General features: G+C 37.6%; 1 protein-coding gene across 2 annotated transcripts; it reads right to left on the reverse strand.

Moving 5' to 3' along the window:
- Nucleotides 1-634: 634 nt before the first annotated feature.
- ONECUT2 (one cut homeobox 2) lies at nt 635-25148 on the reverse strand. 2 transcript variants are annotated; one of them, XM_053448189.1, is made up of 3 exons: nt 23836-25148; nt 4282-4311; nt 635-1064 (listed from the first exon to the last, which is right to left on the reverse strand). In XM_053448189.1, exons 1-3 carry the CDS (start codon nt 24938-24940, stop codon nt 778-780), a joined length of 1422 nt encoding a protein of 473 aa, XP_053304164.1. In that variant the 5' UTR covers nt 24941-25148; the 3' UTR covers nt 635-777. The 2 variants fall into 2 exon arrangements, with proteins under 2 accessions (XP_053304164.1, XP_053304165.1); XM_053448190.1 differs by lacking the exon at nt 4282-4311.
- Between the last annotated feature and the right edge of the window lie 1495 nt (nt 25149-26643).

A 26643-nucleotide genomic window follows, 5' to 3' on the forward strand; every position in this document is an offset into this window, starting at 1 on the left:
GAGAAAAAAAATAGTTGTATCTATAGAATTGTATTTGGTTTTTGTACTTAGTATAAGAGGTCTCCTGAGTGTATACCTGTGTACAAAGGCGTGAAGCATTCGTGGTTATTTTCAACGTTCCAAATGATTCCGTTGGTGAATGGATGGAATATAACAGAGGTTTATGTTGATAGAAGTTATTATTTTGTGCTTAATACTGTATTATTATTTTGTATTACTTTATCTGACGGTGGTTTTTTGGGGTATATAAATGCTACAAAATATATATATATATATAGAAAGGAAATCCAGGAATAAATTAAATGAAGAAATGGTTCTTTGGAGTTTTGTTTTCTTTGTGGTGTAGAAGACCTTGTGCTCTGGACCATTGTATGATGTGGTTCTGCTTGCTGTAATCTTTGGTTCTTTGTGCTACGGACAGCTTATGCGTTCTGAAGATACACTTGGAAAAAAAAAGATGGTGAGATCCTTCTGGAATCTGCTGGTTTGCATATTAAACAAGATGCCTGTTGAGTGAAGGATGAGATGTCTTCTTCAAAAGGCTGGGTTGACGCAAATGCCGGATGTAAATGGCCAGTGATCATGGAGCCACATGGAATACTTTGCTTTTGAAAGCACAGCAAGTACGTGAAACATGATGCCTAAATACATGGAGAAGATTGTCACCAGTGAATGGCCCCATCGACAAAAAAAATATATATTTATATATATTCTTCCTTCTATGTTTTTTTTTTGGTTACAGTTGAGTTGTGCCCCATTATAAGCCTTTGTTTCCCCTCATGCTTTGGTACAAGTGCTGGAGATAGAAGAACTTCCTCCCGTACTTAAATCGTCCTGCCATTTTTCTAGACTTCGCCTCCGGGCGTTCATGAAGAAGTTACTGACCGTGGTAAGTTCCAAGCCCAGCTGCTGGGAGATGGTGATCTGCATTTCTTTGGATGGGCGCTTGTTCTCTTTGAAGATGGCAAATAGCGTTCTGCGTTGGAGGTCGGTGAAAACTAACCGGGACTTCTTCTGGCTGCTGTTTCTGTCTTTGTTCGGTTCTTGTTCCTTGCGTTTACAAGCTTTAGCAAACAGAAAAACAAATGGGTTACTATTGTTTCCATCCACCAACAGTACTATAACACACAATATATAAAAATATATCTTTATATAACAGAAAACAAAAAAAAAAGACAAAGCTCACATCTTCAATCTACCGAGGACAAAGATTACATTTCATTTAGAAAACGTTATTTACCACCCATATTTACTAACCTTCTAAACAAGACAATATAGATGCCAAATGTACATGGTCTACAATGATGGAATGGCTACGTTTGACTAACTTTAGAAATTATAAATATTGATTACAATTTCCTGGTTTTCAATTTTTTTAAATAAATATATTTGTTATGAATTAATGAGTATCCCATCTTGAGATTTATAGAAAGCTAAGAATTTATATTTAATTAATAAAATACAAACATGTTTATTTTTGCTCCGGAAATATTTATTTATCTATTTATTATATATTATTATTATAAATATAATATATATGTATTTTGTGTATATATAATATATATGTATTTTGTGTATATATAATATATATGTATTTTGTGTGTATATATATATATATATATGTATTATATGTATGTATGTATATAATATATGTATTATATAAATATAATATATAATCTCCTGATTGCATTTCTTATATAGCTATATATATCTGTTTAAACTTCTTGCGCACATAAAATGCAAATGTTGGTTTTCTCACACAAAGAATACTGGCAATATATGAATGATTTGATAAGAAACATAATATCCTTGAGTATATTAATTCCTAATGAAGGTCGCATGGACTGTGATTTGTTTTCAACCAAGTCATCGAGGAATGGCAATGGCCTTGTTGGGTAAAAAAATCCAAGACTTGTGGTGGCCCCCAAGGACGCCGGATCGCTCAGCTATACTATAAAATTATTATTTTTATCAGATCCACAAAACAAAGTATAAAGTACCGAAAAAAAGATATTAGAAAGGGGATCGGAATGACATATTTCCAAAACCACAAGAGATTAAAACTGTCATCTATGTCCATCAAGACTTTAAGATTTACAATTACACTTGTAAGACAAAGAACCCCAAAATAACATTAATAGAGATTAATGTTAAATTAACCCACGAGTTGCTTTTGCCCTCTGTTGGGTCTGATCAGTCAAGTTAACCCTTAACTCCACTGATCACTTGACCTTTTATTGAACAGACCCCACTGTTCTAACCATACTCGGGATCTCTTTCTGATTGACCAGGAGTCTCCGGGTGAAGTACTGCTTCCCTGGGTCTCTCCCATCCACTAAAGGTTTTTTTGGTACTAGCCCCACCCCTAGGTGCAGTTAGCCCCACCCCTTCACAAAGCCGCTCCCCCGGAAGAGGGAGAGGTCCAGGCAAACATATCTACAATCTCCCCCCTCCATCAAACCAAAATGCTATATGAGCCAACCGCAGCTACAGTCCGTATAACACACAGAGAATACGTCAAGTTTTTTTTATTGGGGTAAAATGATCCAAAACAATTGGTAATTCAGGCAATCGAATCAATGATTAATCTGGGTTTATTAAATTTTATTAGCAGCTTGTCTAAAGCTAACAAGTGTTGTTTCCAGCAAAAATTCACTTACAGCTGCGCCTGTATGCAAAATATACATTATTATTATTATTATTATTATTATTCCTTTAATATAGAAACATAGAATTTGACGGCAGATCAGACCCATCTGGTCCATCTTGTCTGCCTCAGACCTTAAACCAGTCTCAGCTTATATATAGGATATAAATGAATAGGAGCCATATGCCTATCTGGTGCATGTTTAAATTCCCTCACTGTATTAGCCTCTACCACTTCTGATGGGAGGCTGTCCCACTCATCTACCACCCCCAACTTCCTCATATTACTAAATTCCTTTATTAAATCATTAAATCTAACATACCAAGGAATGTGAACTTTTAGGGTCTCTTCTTGTAGCGACAAGTTTTTAAAACTACAAAGACTACAATTCCACTCATTACTAAGAATTTAGCTGAAATAATGTATATATTTATATATATATATATATATATTTACGCTGTTAGAAAGGCACATTTTTTGATGTGATGGCTACTTTGAATGACTCTCCTGTTATAATTTATCAAACGTGACATTAAAGAGAAAGTAACATCAATAATCTTTCTAATTATACAGAGATTAATGGGATTCTTTACTACGTGAAATAATATCACTTTGTCGGAATTCCCAGATGCACCCAGCGAGGTTGTGCTGGAAACGGCGGCTCCCCGGAGAATTATTGTGTTGATGTTGATATAAAACATCAGAAAATTTCTGCTGCTCAACGTAAGTGGTATAAGATTCTACAAATATCCACATTTTTTAAGGCTTAATCTTGTAATTAAACTGCTATTATGTAAACATCTATAAAAAGCCAGATGATGCCAAATAACATAACTAATATATAGAATATATAACTAAAATAAAGCATCTCAAAGTGGCTGAACGGATCCTTTATTATATATATATATATATATATATATATATATATATATATATATATAGCCTCAAACTCAATATACAAAACAATGTAAAACATAATAAATAAATAAATAAATAAATAAATAAAATGACAAATCTGGCAAAACAAATGTCTAGCTTCAGCATTTTTCATATTAGATTTTCCAGTCCAAGGACTGTATACATAAAAGATTGTAAGCTCATGAGATCAGGGCCCTCTTCTCCTGTGGCAGAATGCCTTAACGTGTCGGAATCTTATTGTTAATTTTGTGCATTGCCACTTCTATGTTATTATTCATTTCCACCCCCCCCCCCATTGTAATAGAGCTACGGAATCTGCAGGAGCTCTATTAATAATAATTTGATTATTATTTTTGATTATTATTATTATTTCGTGGCTTCAGATGTAAATCATGTGTGATATCATAGGTAATGAAATGATGTCATATCCCGAAGCACGGCGAGGAAGGAAACTTCGGGGGACTGTGCCGATTCGCCATAACCCCCCATAGCGTTAATGGGCTGCGGAATCTGGTGGCACTATATAAATCAATAAGCAATAATTATTAATGAAAACTAAATGATCATAAAGACAAATGTATTTGATTGGGTGTTTATGAATATATATGGACATTTATAATTACAATACAATTATGATCCCATTCTATAATGCAAGTCAGTACCCGTAAATTTCCCAATGAAATAATTAGCCTGGTATTATAAGATCAAACACTTACAGGGCTGCAAGATACCGGCGAATTCGGGTGCTGCGTAGTAACGTCAAGTGTAAATATGAAAAGAAGAGAAATAGAATTAAAAAATGAACTGTATCCTGTATTACTAATTATGCTGCATGCTTTTCTATTTGAAGTATATAACAGCGACATAACAAACACTTATCACATCACACTTGGTAATATCTCATACGGAGGTTTTTGACTTAATTTAATTTTACCCCTATATTGCTGCTGTCGTATAATATGGTAGAGAAGACCGGCCCTCGATGGCCGGCATTAAACAGACAAACAATCGATGATCCAAACGTCCGCATCAACTTTATCGTTCCATCATAGGGCTTTGATTAAGGGCCTAAACCATGGGCGTTAGGGAGCTCCTGTCCCCCTGATCTGCACCATTGCCGGTGGAAGGATAATGATGACGTTTAGACACCTGGATTGTGAATGGCGGTGGTTGTTTCATGCACATCATGCGCCGTTCTTCTCCAAATTATTAGCGCTACAACATATCGACACAAATGGAAACAGAAGGTTTGAGGGGTCTGCTCACAAGAGCTTAAAATGGAATGGGATGTGGAAACCTAACAGACAAGGGGTTATAGGACCATGGATTGGTTATGGGATGGGCGTCCTTGGAAAGACGTATCTCCTGATTAAATGTAAAAGTGTAGGGGAGCGAAAGCCCAAGCAGGGCCGGACTGGGGATAACAAGGCAGCTCTCCCACTTTAATGCTGACAGCCGCCAAACTAAAGCCAACGGCTGTCTATGAGAGGCCGCGCGTTATGTTTTTAGCATACAGCCGGGTATATCCAACCGTTGGCCGCACACTGCAGCACCTGATCTCACACTGGAGCAGAGTATGCAGGGGTTGAGGCCAGCGGCCCATAGCTGGCCAGCCTGAGCCTGCCTGTTAGTGATTTAGTCCTTGCTTGCGTTTGCATGCGCACAGGGAAGGACTATCGTTATGCGGTAGATAAGTCCAACTCACCGCTCGCTTGCCCACTTCTGAAACTGCCTCCAACACCTAGTACGGTAATAAGTTTGATCTTCAAAACATGAACCCAAAAAATCTACAAATAATTGAGACTGGATTTCTAATTTTACTATAACCAAATACTCCCTAAACCCATTCCTAATTTTTTCATCTTAATTAACTGAAATTTGAAACACTATTAATACCCTTATAAACCCCATACACCATCATGATTATTATCAATCTTATTTAAATTTTTTTTAGAATTTCAGTGATTTTCTAGTTTCATTTCATAATCTGCGTATTATCTAACATCCTATTCTTAAACGTTATATTCATAGAATGTTCTAATTGGTTTAGGTTTAAATACTTAATTCCGCGTGAACAAAAAAACCCAAAACAAAACAAAAAAATTGAATTAGAAAATGTCACTGAATATCTTGAAATATTTTCAGCTCGTGTAATTTACTTACGGCCGCTCTGTGGATCTGAGTGTTTGCACGGTCTCTGCAAACAAGGCCAAGAAATCAATTTGATTACCTCTCTGAATTAAGTATGCATAACTGAGGACGATCGGGATCAATAGAAATCAGGTTAAGTAGCCCACTGTGTATGAAAGCATTATGTAACAAGATGCCACTTGTATGAAGATGCAAATAAACACGTTGTCAAGGTTAGCTATGACATATGTACTTATGGAGAATCCCGTGTTACTTCCTTCCACTTAACAGGACCTTTCAGATCTCAGACGCAAGCCTCATTTCCTTTAGAGTCCTGCACCAGTAACTAAAAAGGGTTGGCACTCAATGGCACAGAATATTAGCCATTTGTATGAGTTCCCGCTGTCTGTTATCTGAGCCCAATCTACTAGACAAACAACCCTGACTCCTTATCCTACTGCCTGTGGGGGAAACAATAGAATGGCTCAGTCTTAATCGCACAGCCTGACTTATGAAAGTCTATAGAGGAAATTATTTCATTGAATACGCCAGACTTCATTAGCATTGCCACAAAGAATCAGCTCAGTGTAGTGTGTTGGCATGAAAGTTACCCAATATATCTCATGGCCAGACTGGGGCCGCAGAGGCCGCAATGACCTAAGTGCGGCCAACAACTTACAACAAGAAGTGGAATATTCACTAAATGGTACATTAGCGTTCAGATGTTTAATAGCCCCTGAGATTGGTAGATTCGGTCGATCCATTAATATTCAGATGCTCGTTAAAGCCAGTTTGAGTGATTTTGCGTCGGTCGCATTGGCTGCCAAATCCCAACTCCGGAGTTAATGAAAATTCCCAATTCCTGCAGAATTTGTCAGGGCCTCTAATGTTACTTTTCATTACAAGTTTATTGATATTTTTAAGCTTAGGAGCGCGATGAGCAGAGAAGCTGTTGCACCTATTTGAAATGTATAAATTGTATTAACTACGGATTAAATACTGGGATTCCTGCCAAATTCAACGTTCTCTACGGCTCTAAACCCACGTAACCCCGATCGAGCCTGGCTGTTTCAGCGGAAAGCAAAAGGGATTCTTAGAATTCTCTGCGGCAAAACCCAAGGCCAGTCTTCCAATATCCCGTCGCAATCATTCACATCACGAGGCACTTGAAGAACTGAGGCATACATTTTGTACGCTGTCCTATCGCCATACCTGGGAACTTCTGGGCTCCGGCTACCCGGAGCCTTCCCTTGCGGGACGCGGCCAGGACTGCATGCTGACGGCACCGTTGACGTAGGCGGGTGTTCCCACTGACGTCGGGGGCGTTCCCACTGACGGCAGCGGGAAACACTCCCAAGGAAAAATGGGCGGGGAGCGGGGCACGTCAAGACCCCACTCCCACAACCGGAGGAGCAGCGCTCACCCAGCAATCTCCGGGTCAAACCCCTTTATTATATATAAGGGTTACTCTATCTGTCCTGAGACCAGAATAGCGATTCTAACTGATATATCACGCACTCCCATCCCCCGCCGTTGGCGTCCTAGCCCACCAAAGCTGTCCATAGCCCTCACGGCGTTTGCGCAAGCATTCAGACGGCCAACGCTCCTTATTGCCCAGTTCCAGTGAATGAGCCATACCTGCCAAGCAGCCCTTATTAGGTGTGCCAGTCCCGCTTTGGGACCCAAACCCCTCTTTCCTCCCCTGATGTTCCTCTTCTCCACGAGCTCGGAATGTCTGCTGGGTATGAGGGTATCACAGGGTTCTCCAGCAGGTTCCTTAGCGCTCTTACAGTAGGGGGTCAATAAAAATGAAGGATAATATTAAAACTAACAATGACATTATTACATGTTAAGACATGCTGGGAGGAGAGTGTCTGAAAATCAGGACTGTCTCATAACAACCAGGACTGTTGGGAGGTATGCTTACTGTCTTACTATGAAACTAACAAAACCTAAATCCATTGTTCAATATAATAATGCTGCGGACACCTGTACCCCATATGTGATATGAATAAAATCCTCATTGAATAATGGCGTCGAATAATGGCGTCTGATGGATCTTCTGGATGGTCTCTGTTCTGTCTTTTATTAATGAAGCCCTCGGCCACAGAATTCCCGCATCGCTTACATAAACGTTCAGCGTGAACCAGACACGCAATTTAGCGCATACGCATATCACTCGCTCACGCAGAATAACGGTGATAACGACGGCAGGATGATATTTCATCAATTTCACGGGATATCGAAGCAAATGTCATAAATGTTTAATTACGACGGCACGATTCTCACGCCATGAAAGCTCCAAACCATTACGTACATGTCTGTGAATAAAGAGAATACGTTTCTTTATGTACAGAAATCCATAAAATATTTAAAAAAAAATTAAAATGAAAAGTCACTACAATAAAAACATAATATTATTAATAATATTATTAATTAATATATATCCTTTTTTTAAATACTAGGCCCTTTGTTTCTGTCAACCTCGTGAAAGTATTAGGAGATGAACTTACAGTAATTCAGAAATCTATCGAGAAAAAAAAAAATTGCCATAATGATCGATAATCTGCATTTTACTGATTATAATTGATAATATTAATTTAATAATTAATAATGTAATTTTTCATTTAAAGGCTTTTTAGTAGGTAACGGCGCACACGCTCTTGAGTCTGACCTCTGCGTTTTTAAGGGCTTTGCTTCTACAAACAGGATCTAAGTTAAGCGGACATTAGAAGACCCCCTTACCAGATGTGGCCCATAAAGCCGGTATTGATCCCATTAACCATTTATGTACTACATTGTATTTTACTATATTTTCCTTTTTTTTACTTTATTTTTTTTTGCTAGACTCGCATTTCATTTACAGTAGTATCTGGGGTGTGTACCGGAGCACATTTACACTGCAATGCAGAAAAGGCATGCTTAATTATTCTAATTAATTCCCATTACGAGCGATCGTTAATTGCAGAACACTGCGGGTGATATTTAAGCAGGATTGGAGGGGGGATTAAGATGGGCCCATGCAGATACATGTGGGCTCACGCTACGGAGTACGCTAAAGGCGCCATCGGTCACCAGCCCACCAGGCAGTTGCCCAGTTCCCCCATGGCTAGTCCAAAACCGTCAAGACTGTCAGGCATAAATGCCAATTAAGCGCTAAATTTGGGGAGAGAAATGTATAAAAAACACAGTGAAAAATGGTGAAAGTGAAGCAATCGCCATGGACATTCTATTTGGTTGCTATGGGTACCAGAACCGGACCTTATACGTAAGCAGGGAGACCTGACTTGGCAGCTGCAGGATGGACCTTGCCATAGCATTATATACAGAACAAGAGCTCACGATCTAAAACTAGAGGGTCTGAGGTTTAGGAAGTGTTAGTTTACTGGGAGAGGACGGTAGATAAGTGGAACAGACTCCCATCGGAAGTGGTAGTGGGTAATACAGTGACATGCAAAGAACCCGCAGTCTTCTCGCTGTGTGTTGGGGGACATTTCCGCAGAGATCTCAGTCCCGGAAGAAGAAGAGTAGCGTTTTTTTCCAGCGGTGAATTATCGCGCACATTATAACGAGGCTCGTTTTTTCTCGCTTTTCTCTGCATAAATTCCAGCCGCCTGGCCGGTGCGTATATAAGTCAGCCGTATCTATCAACCAGATCTGCTTTAAACACCAAAAAATAGGCTTAATTGAATTGATTTTTGAAAAGAAATTACAATTAGATGGCTAGCATTGTGTAAAAGCAAGGAGTAATTAAACTAATCGGATTGCTCAATTAGGGCGATGCAGGAGAAAATAACCCTTCCCGGACTGGTTTTGGGTGACTTTTGCATTTAACGGGCGAGACATCGGGAATATTTGTATATTTGTACCGTGTTCGCCGTAGAGAGAAAAAGAGAAAATTAGGTAAAGATCAAAATATAAGTATAATAGATTGTAAGCTTTTGAGACTATCTAGATCTCACCTTCAGGCTTTTAAGTCGTGCCCCTCCGCACACCACAATACATACCTATAGATATTATTATAAAGGCCCTTTCTTTACGTCTTAAGCATATATGTAACCTATGCATGTATGCGTACCTAGAGATATGCTTGTGCATAATTTACCCAATCCAGAAAAATAAAGCCTTCAAAATTAAAATATATATAAAAAAGTGTAGCTAAGGCTGGGATATATATATATACGTTGCTCCAAATTTACATAGACTTATTTTAAATCTTCATGAAATAACATCTTTATAATAACATCTAACATTGCCTCATTGTCTGTTTCAAACCAACAGAGTACATTTGTTTTATTAGATTTTATGCTTCTTTTCAAGCGAATATAGTATATAGAGAGAGGGAGGGAGAAAGGGAGAGAGAGATAAAAAGAAAGGGAGATGAAAGAGGAAGGAAAGAAAAGGAGACAAGAGACAGAGAGAGAAGACAGAGGGAGAGAGTAGAGACAGAGGGGAAAGACAGAGGGGAAAGAGGGGGCAACATGGGGGAAAGAGAGAAAAAAGAGAGTCAGGGAGAGAGAGGTTATGAATGAAAGAGAGACAGAGGGGAGAGAGAGAGAATGGAGAGGGGAAAGAAAGAAAGGACGAGAGGGGTTAGAAGGAGGAAAGAGAACTAGAGAAAAAATGAAAAAGAGAGGATGAAGAGGGACGAAAGAAAGAAAGAAAAGATAAGAGACATACTGAGAGAAGCAGAAATACTTCTGGAAGGTGAGAAAGGAACCAAATTAGTTTTCACTAGAATATAGTATTCACCCGGCACGGCGGGAAAACGCTGGCTCGATGCCACATCCAAACTCTAATAATTCTCTAGATTGTAAGCTCACTTGAGCAGGGCCCTCCTTACCTGCTGTTTCAAATGGTTATGTTACATGCTACTTGCTATGTCCTGTCTACCCGTTGTACAGCGCTACGGAATATGATGTTGCTATATAAAATAATAACAATAATGATGAAACCAAGTGAAAGCTCAGCAAGTGAAACTGTATCTCACATTTACCGCATCTGCTGAGTTCTGTGGATGTGCTAAATGTTATAATCTGAAATAGCAGCCCGTGGAGTTCCATTTAACCCCTTCATTCTATTGTTTGCGGCACTGAGCTGCTCTGTACGAAGCAGTCTGTCAATCAGTGTTTCTGCCCGCCATGCCTCTAGAAATAATGATTTGATAGAGGAGATGACACGTCTACATCTGGACTCAGGAGCTGGGATTTCTGTACTTTGAATAATTTATTTGAGAAGGTCCACTGTGCCAAAAATCGGAAGGATATTATATTACGCCTAGGAAAAAAAACAACATGATATGTAGCTGGGAGGACGGAATCTTTGGAATAAAGATAGAACAGCTAGAACATCGGTATAGGGCAAGGGTATGACATCCGATGTTTAATATGTCATAAATGAAATCAAATATTTTGCGAGGACATACGAGGGCTCCCTTTCTATTACATCTCTTTCTAAAGTAGTATTTTACTGTCAGATTTAGGCTACCATGTAGGTCTTAACACCCAGCACTGTATAAATTAATAACCCTCCCCAGCACTGTATACAGTAACAACCCCCAGCGCAGTATACAGTAATAACCCCCGGTGCTGTGTATATTAATAACCCCCAGCGCTGTATACAGTACTATAACCCCCCAGCGCTGTATACAGTAATATAACCCCCCAGCGCTGTATACAGTAATATAACCCCCTCAGCGCTGTATATAGTAATATAACCCCCCAGCGCTGTATACAGTAATATAACCCCCTCAGCGCTGTATATAGTAATATAACCCCCAGCGCTGTATACAGCAATTGACAAAAACCTGGTTTTATCTCATTTTGTTCCAATAAACACCCTTTATCTGCAGTCCTGGAGGCGGCCATTGTTGTCGGCCATGTGATATTTTGGGTGACTTTCCCCTGTTCCAGCACCACACTGAGCTGATGCTTTATGGCGATGCTAACAAAGCCCTGATTTTCCCAACAAAACCCTCTCCTCCATAGACATTGAGAAAGGTCAGAGTCTATAGAAAAAATGAATTTGGAATAAAGAAAAAAAGATGAGCTGCTAACAAATGAATTTGCTTAACATGACATAGCGTTAAATGGATTGGATATTTCAGGTATTATAAATAAAATACCACTATTCCTATTTCTTGGGTTAAAAATTAAGTATTGCTAGGAGCAAACGACTACTAAAAATGTGAAACATACTAAATTGCATTGACAAATTTAAACATCAGAACGCAAAACTGAACGATCGAGAATAAATAGAGGAATAAATAAAAGAACAGAACCTTTTCCTATAAATAGGACATTACGTTGGAATTCATTGGCTACAGCGTTTATATAGAAAAAAGTTCCTTTTTCTAATTTAGAAAGTCTAACCTGTCCCTCCACACTTACTGACTTTCTATTCTATATGTAAAACTCCACCGCACAGCGCTGCAATATCTGTTGGTGCTATAGAAATAAAGCATAATAATATATACGGTCCAGGTTTATGTACATTATTCTATGTATTATGTAGGATTTCCTTTTTCCATCACACCACAAAGTGACTTGAAATTGTTTTTATTTTTACTGCGATCACTAAGCGCAACTGCTGTACATTATACGTCTCAGTGATTGCTTTTCCTGGAAGGGGTGGGATGGACAGTTTAACGTTAAGGGTGCAGGACTCACTTCTCAGGTACACAGAGGGTTAAAACATCCCATAATTACAATCTTCTACATTGTAAGCTCTTTGAGCAGGGCCCTCTTTACCTTTAGTTTCTGTAAGTCCAGATTGTTATGTTATTTACTACACCTTACATCCTGTTTGCCCATTGTACAGCGCTGTGGATTATGATGGCGCTATATAAATCAATATATAATAATAATAATAATAATATGCCGTGGAATCCCCAAGGTAAGCCGAGCTGTTTTATTGTATGCACTGTCCGAGGTGCTGAAAACACTGTAAAAACCTAAAAAGCATAACTCCAGCCTCGCTTCTTCTGCTAAATGCAAATTTGCCATACTGACCCCCATGGCGAGTGTTTTTTTTTTTGTTTGTTTGTTTTTTGACGGTATGGCTATTTAATCTGCAAAACAACATGGCACATGTAAGGAGTTTCAATCCCCAGGTTCACTTTGACCATACAAACAAGGCAACAGAAAGAGGATGAGACAACATAAAGTCCCAAATAATAAAAATAATACAAAAAAATCTAGGAACAACAAAAAATAAATAAAATATATATATATTTTTGTAAATATATATATATATATATTTACAAAAAAATATATATATTTAAAAATATTTTTGTTTGTGCACTGATAGTATATAATAACTAATGGCTGCTGCCGCCAGAAAATATTTTATATTTGTACTGCAATTTAATGTAGTTGGTAAAATGTTGGAAAAATGATTAAAAAATATCTTGCGGTGCTGGCTTAAATCAGCCAGCAGGTGGCGCTGTTCTCCAACCATCCTGTAACAGCAGGGAATGTGTAGGGAATCCAAGCCCAGCTATGAGTTTATTTCCTCCAGATCCTGTGGACATTTGTCTTATCCTTTTATACATTATTATTTGATAGCATTTCTCCAAATCTAAGGTACCTGCGCAGATTCATTCCTTTCGGAGAAGTATGTTATAAATGATAAGACAATGCATATTACAGAGATCCTCCAAATGGATAATGAATGTCTTTTGGTGTGCTAACAAGCTTAATCACTTCTCTTCTCCTGGTGTGATTCAGCAATGTGGAAATGTGAATAATTGATGGAATTCTATCCGGTGGATGCAACATAAAGCATGTGATTAGGAGTAGTATCATCTCCTACTTCTGCATGATGATTAGAACCACTAGCGAATGACCTCAGGCTGTTAAGGCCAGGGACGAGCGAGGGGAGACATCAATCTGGCTGCTATTTTTGTAGACTACAACTCCCATCACTGGGTGGCTGCGGTGTTGGGAACTGTATTTCAATAACAACAGGTTAGGGGCAAATTGCTTAAGGCTTTTAAAGAGACAGAGACTCTGAGATACCAATGTTGTTCTAATAAAGTTCTAATAGTTAATACATTATTATTATTATTATTAATATCTTGCATTTGTATAGCGCCAACAGTTTATGCAGCGCTTCTTACAGTCCATACATTCAAAGGGTCTAAAAACTAGAACTGACGGACTAAAACAAACCGAACGTTAGGTAAAAAGGGCTCGGCTCGCAAGCATACAATCTAGAGCGTAGAGAATATGTTTTCCAAAAGATGTGTAATGCAAGGAATATTCGGTAGCATTTTGTAGCAGCACTATTTACAGAATGGAAAGGTAAACACAGACGTATTTATATATATATATATATATATATATATATATGATTAATAATAAATAAATAAAATCTAATTGTAATAAAAATGTATTATTATTATTATTATTATTATTTTGTGTGTGTTTTTGTGCACTCCACTGGTCTGTAAGTATTAACATTGTACGTAATTAAATACTATTTTTACATGTGCATCTATTAACCCCTTAATGACAAAGCCTGTACATGTACGGGCTCAAAATGCATTGCTTCCAATGGGTTTAGGGACCGCCTATTGTCTTTAAGGGGTTAAAGATCACACAGACACTTTGAAATATATGTATTTGTAGCATTTGATTATTAGGTCAACAATGTGCATATAACTCGTACCATAAACCATGTCTACAGTCTATAAATACTTCGTTTTAAGATAAATACATAAATCTCTGGATTTTGCGCAAATCTATGAAGTTCGAATTTCTTATTCAATTATTTATATAGCGCCAGCAGTTTACTCAGCGCTTCTTACAGTCTGTACATTCAAAGGGTCTGACAAAACTAGAACAAACGGATTGAGACGAATCCATACATTAGGTAAAGAAATGATCTTTTTTTGGGGGGTAATTATTAGAACACTTTGAGATTTGGATATTTCAGGCAGACCGATCGAGAGAATGAGTCCACTTGCCGACCTAATCCAGGGCCGTCTGTTTTCCTGGGATTTATTCTAAACAAAGGACGGGCTCGTGCACATGACACATAATGGCAAGCGAAAGGTCAAGCGAGCCGGGGCCTGAGCCGTGACACGAACCCAACGCTTCCACTAAATAGATTGTAAGCTCACAAGAGCAGGGCCGTCTTCTGCTTCCGTACCAGCATGTCTCAACGCGCGCTGGTGTGATGTCATCATGACATATTTTCACTGCCTCTGATTGTAACAGCGCTACGGAATCTGCTGGCGCCATATAAAAAAAATGCAAAGAAAAACACCGCGATGCAGTGCGCTGGCGATTTAACAATACAGCAATATTACAATTTCAACAAAGAGTTCATTACCGGCCGCAAAAATGAATTCTTAGCACATTACGAGAATAAAGCCTGCCCTGGCAATTAAAGTGTTAACACGGGCTGGACCGTTAAAGAGCGTCTTTTCTCGTCTGCGTCCCACAGATTCAGAGCACATATAATATTAACTGGCTATGTAAAGGATACTCCATTCCGGGATAATTAGGGGCTTTACTATAATGGAGCCATCTATGCGATCATTAGTACTCAGCTCTGCGCATGTTTCAAACAAACCCAAGCTGAACTTTGCCCTTTGAACTCTGCAAAACAGACCCGCATCCGCGGCTAATGATGAATCATATTTATATTCATCGTAAGGATCGGGGCGTCTTGGGAGGTGAGATAACCTAGATTGCAAAATATACATATTGTGACAACGCCACGCGCTGATCAACTAAATGCAAACATATACACACACACATATATATATAAATATATAGTAAACATATGCATGCACAAATATGTATATACATTATATTCATATATTTTTTTTAATTTTATATATATATATACAGTTTTTATTTTACATACAATATATACTTTCACAAATGTTTTTCGTTCCAGACACAGCTTTCCATTTCATACAGAGAAGGTTTTTTCCTTGTATGTTTTCACATTGCAACTAACATAAAACAATTATGGTCAAATACTTATTTTTACTTATTAATGACCAGTAATGTTTGCGTTTGCTGTCTCTCTATGAATAACAAGCTAATAATAGGCCGAATAATACCACCATTTTCAATGAAAAAAATCATGTTTTAATAATTACATAAACAATCAGTGCAAAGTAATATATTTAGGTTATATATATATATATATATATATATATATATAGTTAGATAAAGTACATGTTTTTATTTTCCATTAAAGAAATGGCTCATTAACAATTATTACCGGTATATTATTTATTTATCCAGGATAAATATTGCATTATATTACATTTATTTATGATATATATATATATATATATATATATATATATATATATATATATATATATAGTTTTATTATTATTATTACACTGTTAAATATATCATAATACATTTTCTGTACATCCAGGTACTGGAATTATTTTATTTATATATATATATATATATATATATTTATTGTTTTATTATTTTACTTTTTCAAAACAAATTATAGCACTCTAATTTTTTTTCATTTTAAATCATATTTTTTCTACATGTTATCATGCATTAACACAATAATCTAGATTGTACGCATGAGTTAAAAAGCTTACACGCTACGTGTATTCCCCGAGATGATAATTATAATGATTATTCGTTTATTTGAGAAAAGCCTGTATATTTTGGGCTAATTTTCATAATAGGAAATTTTATTTTTTTTTATGTGTTTTTAATCATTAATACCCAGATCAGGCACGTTCTTATTAGAAAGTGACACAGTTACTTTGGAACGCGCTCGGAATAAGTCTTCTATGCGTCTGTGTATTAAGCGTAAATGTATTGAGCACAAGGGGTCTTTAACTGTGTGGTTTTGTGAAAGGGATAGAAAACATCAATGGGATCAATAAGAAAGGTTTCCCTTGCCCTGCATAAAACGGTAACGCTTTTCTATTCACTGCTTTAACTTTCTTCTCTGACAAATGTAAATCAATGAATGTGTGTTTACAACCTCCAGTCACAATCCGGCCTCCTCATTTCCAACGCAACCGGCCTCTGATGTTATTGCGATACCTTCCTGCGCTTCTGGCGGCAACGTGACTGTCCCAAAGAGCTTGCACTTCATAGATACGGCTGAGAAAGGTTACCGGCAATATCATGGCATAAAAAAAACCCAAACGATGTCCGACCCTCACCTTCAAAGCCCATGGTGTGAAAAGTCTGGACCCTATCAAACCGCTGGCAACCAAAGGGTTAACTTAAAGGACCTACTATAATTGATTTACGTTTATTTCGATTCTTAAACCTTTTGATAAATGGAGGGGATGGTTTAGGGCGTGAAGACGGACACTTTATAAGTTACGTCATCAAAGCATCAACAGAAAGGCTCCTTATTATTCTTCTCTTGTCAACATCCAGGGAGAAAATCGCCCCATTTGATTAGAAAAGGCGAAGTCCAAGTCTGATTAAATTATCTCACGGCCTTTATAACCTTCCTGACCGTGTCAGCATTTTTTCTGCAAACTCACTTATAGCATGTGTGACCCCAGTGATATACATTATAAATACACGCAAACACGCTAACACCATGTATTGTGCCACAATGGTATGAGCGTGTTAGATACTTGTTATTATATATTTATGCATAGTCTTCTTGCTATTATTAATATTATTTATTGATTGGTTATGTAGCGCCGTCATATTCTGCAGAAACTATTAGTGCATAATATTACAATTTGGATAGAAATAACAGTGAGGAGGATCCTGGTCCGAGGAGCTTGCGATCTAGCTTGACTGTGTAGAACACACGTGTGTGTTTTATTCTGTATCTTAATTACTTAATTATTACTTAATCATTTACCTTCAGCACACAATGAATAAAAATATTGTCTTACAACTATGTTATCCATACTATATTAATAAGCCATACTGTGTATGTGTGTGTGTGTGTGAGAGTGTATGTGTATGTGAGTGTGTGTGAGTGTGTGTGAGTGTATGAGTGTGTGTCTATGTGTGTGAGTGTATGAGTGTGTGTGAGAGAGTGTATGTGTATCTGTGTGTGAGTGAGTATGTGTAAGTGTGCGTGAGTGTATGAGTGTGTGTCTGTGTGTGTGAGTGTCTGTGGTGTAAAACCCTATGATATTGCGCAATAATAATAGTTTTATCAATGCAATTAAAAAACCCCAACAGACAGAGACCAATAACTTTATTTCGCCGAGCCATTGGCTCTTTTGTTGACCAATCCATATGCATGTCTCTCTGGAATTGAAAGTGTTAATGAGACCTGTTAACCAATCACGTTGTTGGATATATTGGCACGTACGACACCGTGCGAGCGTGAAGCTGATCACAGGCACCGCCACTGCAGCATATAATAGATACAGAGTCCGCACAATGGTGGAGAGCGGGGAGAGGGCTGTCTCTCGGCAGAAAGAGAGGGCAACGTTTCACGGAGTAGAGTAATCCCGCTGCAGCGTAAAAAACACATGAAAGCCACCGAAAAAAGGTTTTTTGGCGCATGGTGTAAACGGCACAAAGACTGCTTCTCGTAAGCTACGTCTTTCTGGATGTCGTACAACGTTTACCCACTTGGGGTTATTAGAAAGACTGTTGTCTTAATTTAATCTTTGGACGTTGGAACTGTTACTTGACTATCAGCGTCCGATACAAAAGGCATCATAGGTGTGATTAATAACAGGATCCATATTCTCCTGCGCGAAAAGGCCCCTGAGTGCTCCGCACCTCCGCGTGCAAGAGAAACGTGAAATGTGTGTGTGGGGGGGGGACGCCACGTTGGAGCTATTATCTCTCCCGATCTGCTTATTCGACGGATTGAGACCAGAGAACTGGAGATGTCCTGGAACAGGACGGGGAGGAAAAAAAAAAGACGCTAGTGTGGGAGGAGGGAATCAGAGGAGATTTTATGCTGGGAAAGCATCTTGCTTTACTGGAAACAAGGCAGATCACTTTCCAGATCAATGGAAACTGGGTCCACACGTTTGTAATATCGGTGGTATTATTAATGGTCTTTTAATCTTCCGAAACATGATGAGGATCAGTTGGCACCATATACACAATGGTGTGAAACTGGGACACAACATGAGATCCATAGATATGGGGCACACTATATATATATATATATACATCTATATATATATCTATATATCTATAAATAAATCTATATCTATATATCACAGCCTTAAAGCACGTATGCATAGATCCAGCTCACAATATCGGCACATTCCAGGTTAAACAGTATTAGGAAAGCTGAGGACATATAAATATTACATAGTAAGAGTAAGATTTAAGACTCATATATCACTAGTCATCTAGCACTGAATATATATCTAACTGTGCACACCTATATAAACACACACATATATATATGTATATGAATTCAGATATATATTGTATCAGTACATTATATAGATATATAATTTTTTATATATATATAAATATTAATACATTGTGTAAGTATGTATATATATAGATATATATATATATATGTAGTGTATATAAATGTTAATACATTGTGTAAGTATATATATATATATATATATACAGTGTATATAAATGTTAATACATCGTGTAAGTTAATATATATATATACAGTGTATATAAATATTAATATATTGAGTATATATATATATATATATATATATTGTATATAAAAGTTAATACACTGTAAGTATGTATATATATATATATATATATATGTAGTGTATATAAATGTTAATACATTGTGTAAGTATGTATATATATATATGTAGTGTATATAAATGTTAATACATTGTGTAAGTATGTATATATATATATGTAGTGTATATAAATGTTAATACATTGTGTAAGTATGTATATATATATATGTAGTGTATATAAATGTTAATACATTGTGTAAGTATGTATATATATATATGTAGTGTATATAAATGTTAATACATTGTGTAAGTATGTATATATATATATGTAGTGTATATAAATGTTAATACATTGTGTAAGTATATATATATATATATTGTATATAAAGTTAATACATTGTGTAAGTATGTATATATATATATATATATTGTATATAAATGTTAATACATCGTGTAAGTATATATATATATATATACAGTGTATATAAATATTAATATATTGAGTAAGTATATATATATATTGTATATAAAAGTTAATACATTGTAAGTATGTATATATATATATATATATATGTAGTGTATATAAATGTTAATACATTGTGTAAGTATGTATATATATATATGTAGTGTATATAAATGTTAATACATTGTGTAAGTATGTATATATATATATGTAGTGTATATAAATGTTAATACATTGTGTAAGTATGTATATATATATATGTAGTGTATATAAATGTTAATACATTGTGTAAGTATATATATATATATATTGTATATAAAGTTAATACATTGTGTAAGTATGTATATATATATATATATATTGTATATAAATGTTAATACATCGTGTAAGTATATATATATATATATACAGTGTATATAAATATTAATATATTGAGTAAGTATATATATATATTGTATATAAAAGTTAATACATTGTAAGTATGTATATATATATATATATATATATGTAGTGTATATAAATGTTAATACATTGTGTAAGTATGTATATATATAGATATATATATATATATGTAGTGTATATAAATGTTAATACATTGTGTAAGTATGTATATATATATAAATATATAATATATAATATGTAATATTTCTTAACACGATATTGTGTACATTGTATACATGTATATAGGACTGCAGGTGTGTGCAGCACTGTTTAATGTATGCGATTTTATACAATGTTATTAATACCACCTTTGCGTCATCCTAGAAATTGACTAAAAAAAAAAATGAAATGAAATTGAACCGCTACAAATACCAGGAATTAAGAACTCGGCATTTAGACAGTAACATTGATTTGTGTGGGAAATGTTCATTTGTGGATATTGTGGCAGATGCGAAGAAGTGCTAAATCCCTGGGATTAGTTATAGGGGACAAACCAGGTCCCCTATAACCCAATGGATTTTGTAGGCCGGCTTTTACGGGACCCCCGCACTAATGCATAGAAAAACGTGCCGGTGGTGGAATTATTATTCATCCTTTAAGAGTAACAGCTCGCCAAATGTAATTTTACTTGCTCAACCATCTCTGAAATTCTGGAGTTTTTACAATTTCACATTTGTTGTCTTTTTTAACCTCGGTGTATTTTTTATTTTCTTCAAATTTTTTTTTTTTAAAAGAAAATAATTTCTGAAAAAAATAATCAGGCTGAATTCATTTATTACCATGAAAATTTACCTACGCACGCTAATTATCAAAATATATATATACGCCTTCATGATCTGTAATGTATTTTGTGCGTTGAAATAAATGTAAATTTATTATTTATTTATTTATTAAATCACCCGCGTTTATTACGTCATGTGCAAAGTAGAGCGCGTGCAAATTTGTTTTTAAATATAATTTATCTAAATAAATAACTATAAATAACCGCGATAACGCACGCGTTTTAGGTGTAATCGAATACATTAGGCGTGTTTGGGTTCAATGACACCTACGCCGCGCCGCTCCCTAACTCACTGTTGTAATCGCGCGTTGGGAAACAGGTTCGCCGGCGACGGCGGTGACGAGTGGGAAGACGGAATTCCGCTTCTGGATCAATCTTATCAGACGATGCTGATAACATCGATCGGACATTAGAACGGGTTCGGAACGGCTGAACGGTCGCTTTGCGCGGCTCGTATCGACGATCATGGGAAAGTATTCAGCATCTTACGTTATGACAGCAGCTAAAATATCACTCGATAAAAAAAAAATACATATTCAACAGATGCCATCCAAGAAAAATCAATCGTACAGCAAGTCCAAATATACAGAACGCACTGGGAATCTTCTTATTCCTCCCCGTACAGGCACAATATATTTTTTTTAGAAAACATTCTATTGTTTGTATATGAACATTGGGTTTGTTTATTGTGCAATATATATATATATATACCGGCATTGAGGGTATTATATTTTTGCGTTCTAGGCGTCTTTTCTGGAAGGGAACTAGAACAATATAGATTTATCACAAGTACGCTGGATAACAACGTATCTAAACATCTCTCACCTTGCGAGAGCCTCACAGCTTGGAGTCTTTACAAACCATAGACTGATCTGGAGACCCCCAGACTGCGGGATTGGGACTGTTTAACTCGAAGCCAAGTGTCACTACTCTCTCCAGATCTGAGATTTCTATCAATAATTCATAGAAATGGTTTTCTACCCTCTGCCTTTTAATTCCCTGTAGCTGTTCTAGAACATTGTGTCTACTCAAGCCGGTTCCCCTGTGATCCCAAACCCATCCTTCTCACAATCACCGCGACTTAGGACTCTGGTGAATTCACCAGTTGACTGCCACTGCTGTGAGCGGCAGGCTGACTGCAAACAAAGGGTTAAGATAATACAGGCACCTACGACCGGTTTATCCAGACCTCTGTCCCATCACATAAGAGGCGTTCTAATGGGGTAAAGGTTTAGCGAGCATATAGGGCTGGAAAAATGCAGTTTATACACGGCATTGATATTAATTTGCTCACAAATGATTAAAATCAGAGGCTCACGGCAAGTCCTTGCTCGGTGCTGAATTTCTACGTGACCAGAATACAGCTCTGGCCATTTTTCTTTCCTGTCCGAGGGCCTCCCTTTATAGGCCAATAATTAAGTGCAAAAGGGAAGGTATTGTGTATTTCATTTTCAAGTGCTCGGCCGAGAAATGCGTCTGGCGTCTCACTATACAAAATCGCAGGAGTGAGACCTTGCATTTTAGAAGGTCGTGCAAGGCGCGTTATTAAATAAATCAGTGCCCTTCTATATAAGCACTGAGACCCAATAAAAAATATACATTGCTACGCCGAACAAAGACAGCTGCACATATACTACTCATACCAGCATGGATTAGCCACTAGACCGGGCTTCCAGCTTCCAAGAGGAATGTGAAATATGTCAAGAAAGGGTTAAAAAATCAATAAGAAATAATGACTATTTTATCGCGAGGAAACACCACTTAACTATCGTTTGGCTGTAAAAGCAGATCGGAAAATTGGTAGATGTTGAAAATTACATTTTTTTTTCCCCATGGCGAATGTCATTTTTAAAGGTTTGGTTGACATTTTGGATTGCGGGCTACAGAAAACCTGTAATCCTAGTAATCGCTGTATCCAATTCTTTTGGTCGTAAACAAAATTTGATCAACACAGGAATTTAACTCTTTTGTCTCCTACTAGACAAAAGACCTTGAAACCCAGCATATCTACATTTTTTTTTTTTTTTAAAGAGAAATTATTTTGTATTTTACATTACAACAAAAAGTGTAGTGAATAGTTGTTTTAAAATATAATGTAGCGAAATCCTAACCCGGTTGTAAGATGTGATAGCTCGTAATTAAAGAATAGTGTTCTAATTTCTTTGATACTTTGGATAGTAAAGCCAATCAGGCTAACCCAGAACAATAGACAAAGCAATTCACCTCATGACCACTAGAGGGGGCTAAGAAACCCAAAATAAAATAGAACAATGTACACTATAAAATCGATTGTTTGCACTGATTTTTCAGGTGTCTAACATGCCAGTTTCAAGCTCCTAATCGAAAAACACATATTTTTAAAAATATATAGTTAAAAACGACTTCAAACACCTCAGAACCAGAGTCGTTTTTTTTCACAATAGTCATCCCTGCATTTAGATTATGTAGATTGACATTCTACAAGCACATAATCCTTAATGTGTCCTTCTCCAGGCTCTCCTGAAACCACACCAGAACTTGCTTCTAATCAACCAGGCATCAGTAACGAGATATATACGACACTTAAAGAAGACAATGCTCAGACAAACAAAAACCCAAAAGATGGCAAGCATGTTAAATTGAATACCTTGGGGCTTATTTTGGCTTTGAAGAAGAAAGGGAACCTTCTAAAGTAAGGGAGGTCCCACCTGCCCACCAAGACAAGTGGACTTCCCTGATGAAACAATGATGTTCAACAATGTGGTCAATAACAATTGTTACATGGAACTAAAGCTCTCCTGGTGACATTTAATCACCTTGAAGTGATATGATGCATATGGATTTTAGCAATGTTCTCTGTCACTCACCTGCTAGCCTGAGAGCTGACATTCTTTGGAACTCAGGCTCTTGCAACCACTTCCACATTCTTCTGAAGGTCTCCCTGCCAGATTTCAATTTACTCCAAGGTTTGGGGTTCCTTAGCAGGTCTGAAAGGGTACCCTGTGACCGGCACAATACCCTTTGGGCAAAGATAGCCTGGGGGATACTGTATCTTTTGAGCTCTGCAGTGATCCTCTGAGCTACTTCTTTGGTGTTGATCTCTTCCAACTGGCCAGAGTTGTTCATCTGAGATCCTGAGGAGGAGGAGGGTGGCCTGTCACGGCTAGAGGACAACACGGGCCCGTGAGATTGAGCATGGCCAGGGTGACCAGGGTGATGCATACCGTTGATGTGAGACATCATGGCAGATGGAGGGGTACCCAACCCTCTTGAGAGGTGCTGCTCCCCTCTTGCCAGCATGGCAGTGTGGGCATCAAAATTTGAGCTGAGCATCTTTTCATGACCAGGAGGCCCATAGTTGTGAAGGCTTTGTTGGGTGTTGTGGATAGAGCCCAAGCCATTTCCCAGTGGGTTGCCTGTGAGAGGGGACAAGCTTTGCCCCATCCCGGTCATGTCCTTGTAGGGGCTGTATAGATTGTTCATGCCTGGGATGCCCCTCTCATCCCTCATGAGGGTGAAGCTGCCACTGACATTGCCAGATAGCCGCTGGTGGTGATGGTGGTGGGGGTGATGGTGAGGGTGGTGGAACTTGTCAGATACCGTAGAAATGGGGGGCAAAGGCTGGAGTGGGGTGAGGGTGGTATAGGTGCTGCTCATGCCCATCCCAGGTGGTGAGGAGTCACAAGGCATGCTCATGGCATGGTGGAGAGGGATGGACAGCTCCGTCCTGTAGTCCCCAGCTCCATCCAGGATGGAAGCCATGCTGGAGACCATTGCTGACCTGGAAGATGGAGAAGTGAGGTCCTGGTGAATCCTCCTGTGGTGGTGAGGGCTGTGGCTGTTCATCAAGTCCTGCTCATGGCTTGTCCCACCATGCAAACTGCCAATGCTGTCCATTGTCATCTCCTGGTTCATGGCGCACGCATCCAGATCTTTGGTTAGGCATCTAAAGGCGTTATAGGCGGTCTTCATTCAGTCCATGGGTGGGTGACCGTGGGGTAGCGGGTCCAGTGGGGTATTTTAAGGCCTCTAAGTTTTCTTGGAGGATGGGTGGGTGTCAGGGTGAGTGCGTGTCAGAGTGTGTGCTGAGTGCGTGTTGGGGGCAGGGGAAGCCGTGTGCGTGCGTGTGCCGGTCACCAGGCTCTATCCGACGGGCCAGCGCTGTTCCTCGCCATATCCGAGCCCCTCTCCTCCTCTCACTGCCGGAGCTGTCCAGAATGGGGTTTGCTGAACGCACAACCTAACCCGCTGGAGAGAAGGGGGCGCGAGCCGCTTAGCAGACAGCCCCGCCGACCAATCGTGGCGAAGAGTCTCCGAATCCTAGCCCAATCACGGTGAAGGTGGGCGGGGATGCTCGTTTTCAAGGCTGGTTGAGCCGCCCCTTTGCATTGCTCCAGTCTAGCGCGAGGGTGACATGAAGCCGAGGAAGAAAGCTTAACCCTCAGTGTACCAGGGCGCTGGTGTAAAGCAGGGCACGGCGTTGAAAACCTTGTCTTTTCACCACTCAGAAGGGGTTAAAATTGGACAATGGGTGAGATCACGCAACCAGACAATGGTTAACCCTTTGGTTGACGGAGGCATAAACTATTCTCTGGCGCCCCACGGGTTAAATGAGCTGCGTCTTCTTAATTCTTATTCTAGACTCTGACTCTAGAATCCCTTTCAATGCTTAATGTAAACTTCTGTGTAATTGGCCAGATATTTTAGAATGTAATGAAGCAACAAAGTAAGTTAATATATATCGGGATATACACTATACTGCAAAAATACTAAATCAAATTCTTTGCATGCCATATCTGGAATATATATATATATATATATATATATATACAGTCAACTAAGAAATGTCGCAATATATATATATATATATATATATATATATATATATATATATATATATACTGTTTAAATGTACTAATTTGCCCACCGTGAAACATTTAATATAAATGGGTCTATCAGTATTATTTTATTATATGGATATATGGGGATATATATGGATATATATGGGGATGCCACTGTTGTTATTGTTATTATATGAAAATATTTGCGACTTTCAGTATTGTTTTATTAAATGGATATATGGGCCTGCCGGTATTGTTTTATTATATGGATATATATATATATATATATATATATAGGGCTGCCAGTATTGTTTTATTATATGGATATATATGTGGCTGCCAGTATTGTTTTATTATATATATATATATATATATATATATATATATAGGGCTGCCAGTATTGTTTTATATTGATATATGTATGGGGCTGCCAGTATTATTTTATTATATGAAAATATTTGTGACTTTCAGTATTGTTTCATTATATGGATATATATGGGACTACAAGTATTGTTTTATTATATGTGTGTGTATGTATATATATATATATATATATGTATGTGGGACTGTCATATAGATGGGGCTGCCAGTATTGTGTTATTATATGGATGTATGTGGGGCTGCCAGTATTATTTTATTATATGGATATATATGAGGTTGATCGTATTGCTTATTATATGGATATATATGGGGCTGACAGTATTGTTTTAGTATACATATAATTAATCACACAGCCTCCAAAAATCCATGATTCTCTTTGAATTAACGCTTCAGGTAGATAATGTATGTAATTGGAACTCTGGCTCCATTTAGCAGGAGAATAGGCAGATCGGT

This window comes from Spea bombifrons, chromosome 1 (assembly GCF_027358695.1).
Source record: "Spea bombifrons isolate aSpeBom1 chromosome 1, aSpeBom1.2.pri, whole genome shotgun sequence".
NCBI lineage: Eukaryota > Metazoa > Chordata > Amphibia > Anura > Pelobatidae > Spea > Spea bombifrons.

Bases quoted from the DNA above. Each gene is read 5' to 3' on its own strand.
- ONECUT2 (XM_053448189.1), bottom strand. From the start codon at position 24,940: ATGAAGACCGCCTATAACGCCTTTAGATGCCTAACCAAAGATCTGGAT. The intron at 4,312-23,835 runs GTGAGTGACAGA...GTTACTACGCAG, and splicing joins GTCAGCTCTCAGGCTAGCAG to CACCCGAATTCGCCGGTATC. The intron at 1,065-4,281 runs GTAAGTGTTTGA...TGTTTGCTAAAG, and splicing joins CGCCGGTATCTTGCAGCCCT to CTTGTAAACGCAAGGAACAA.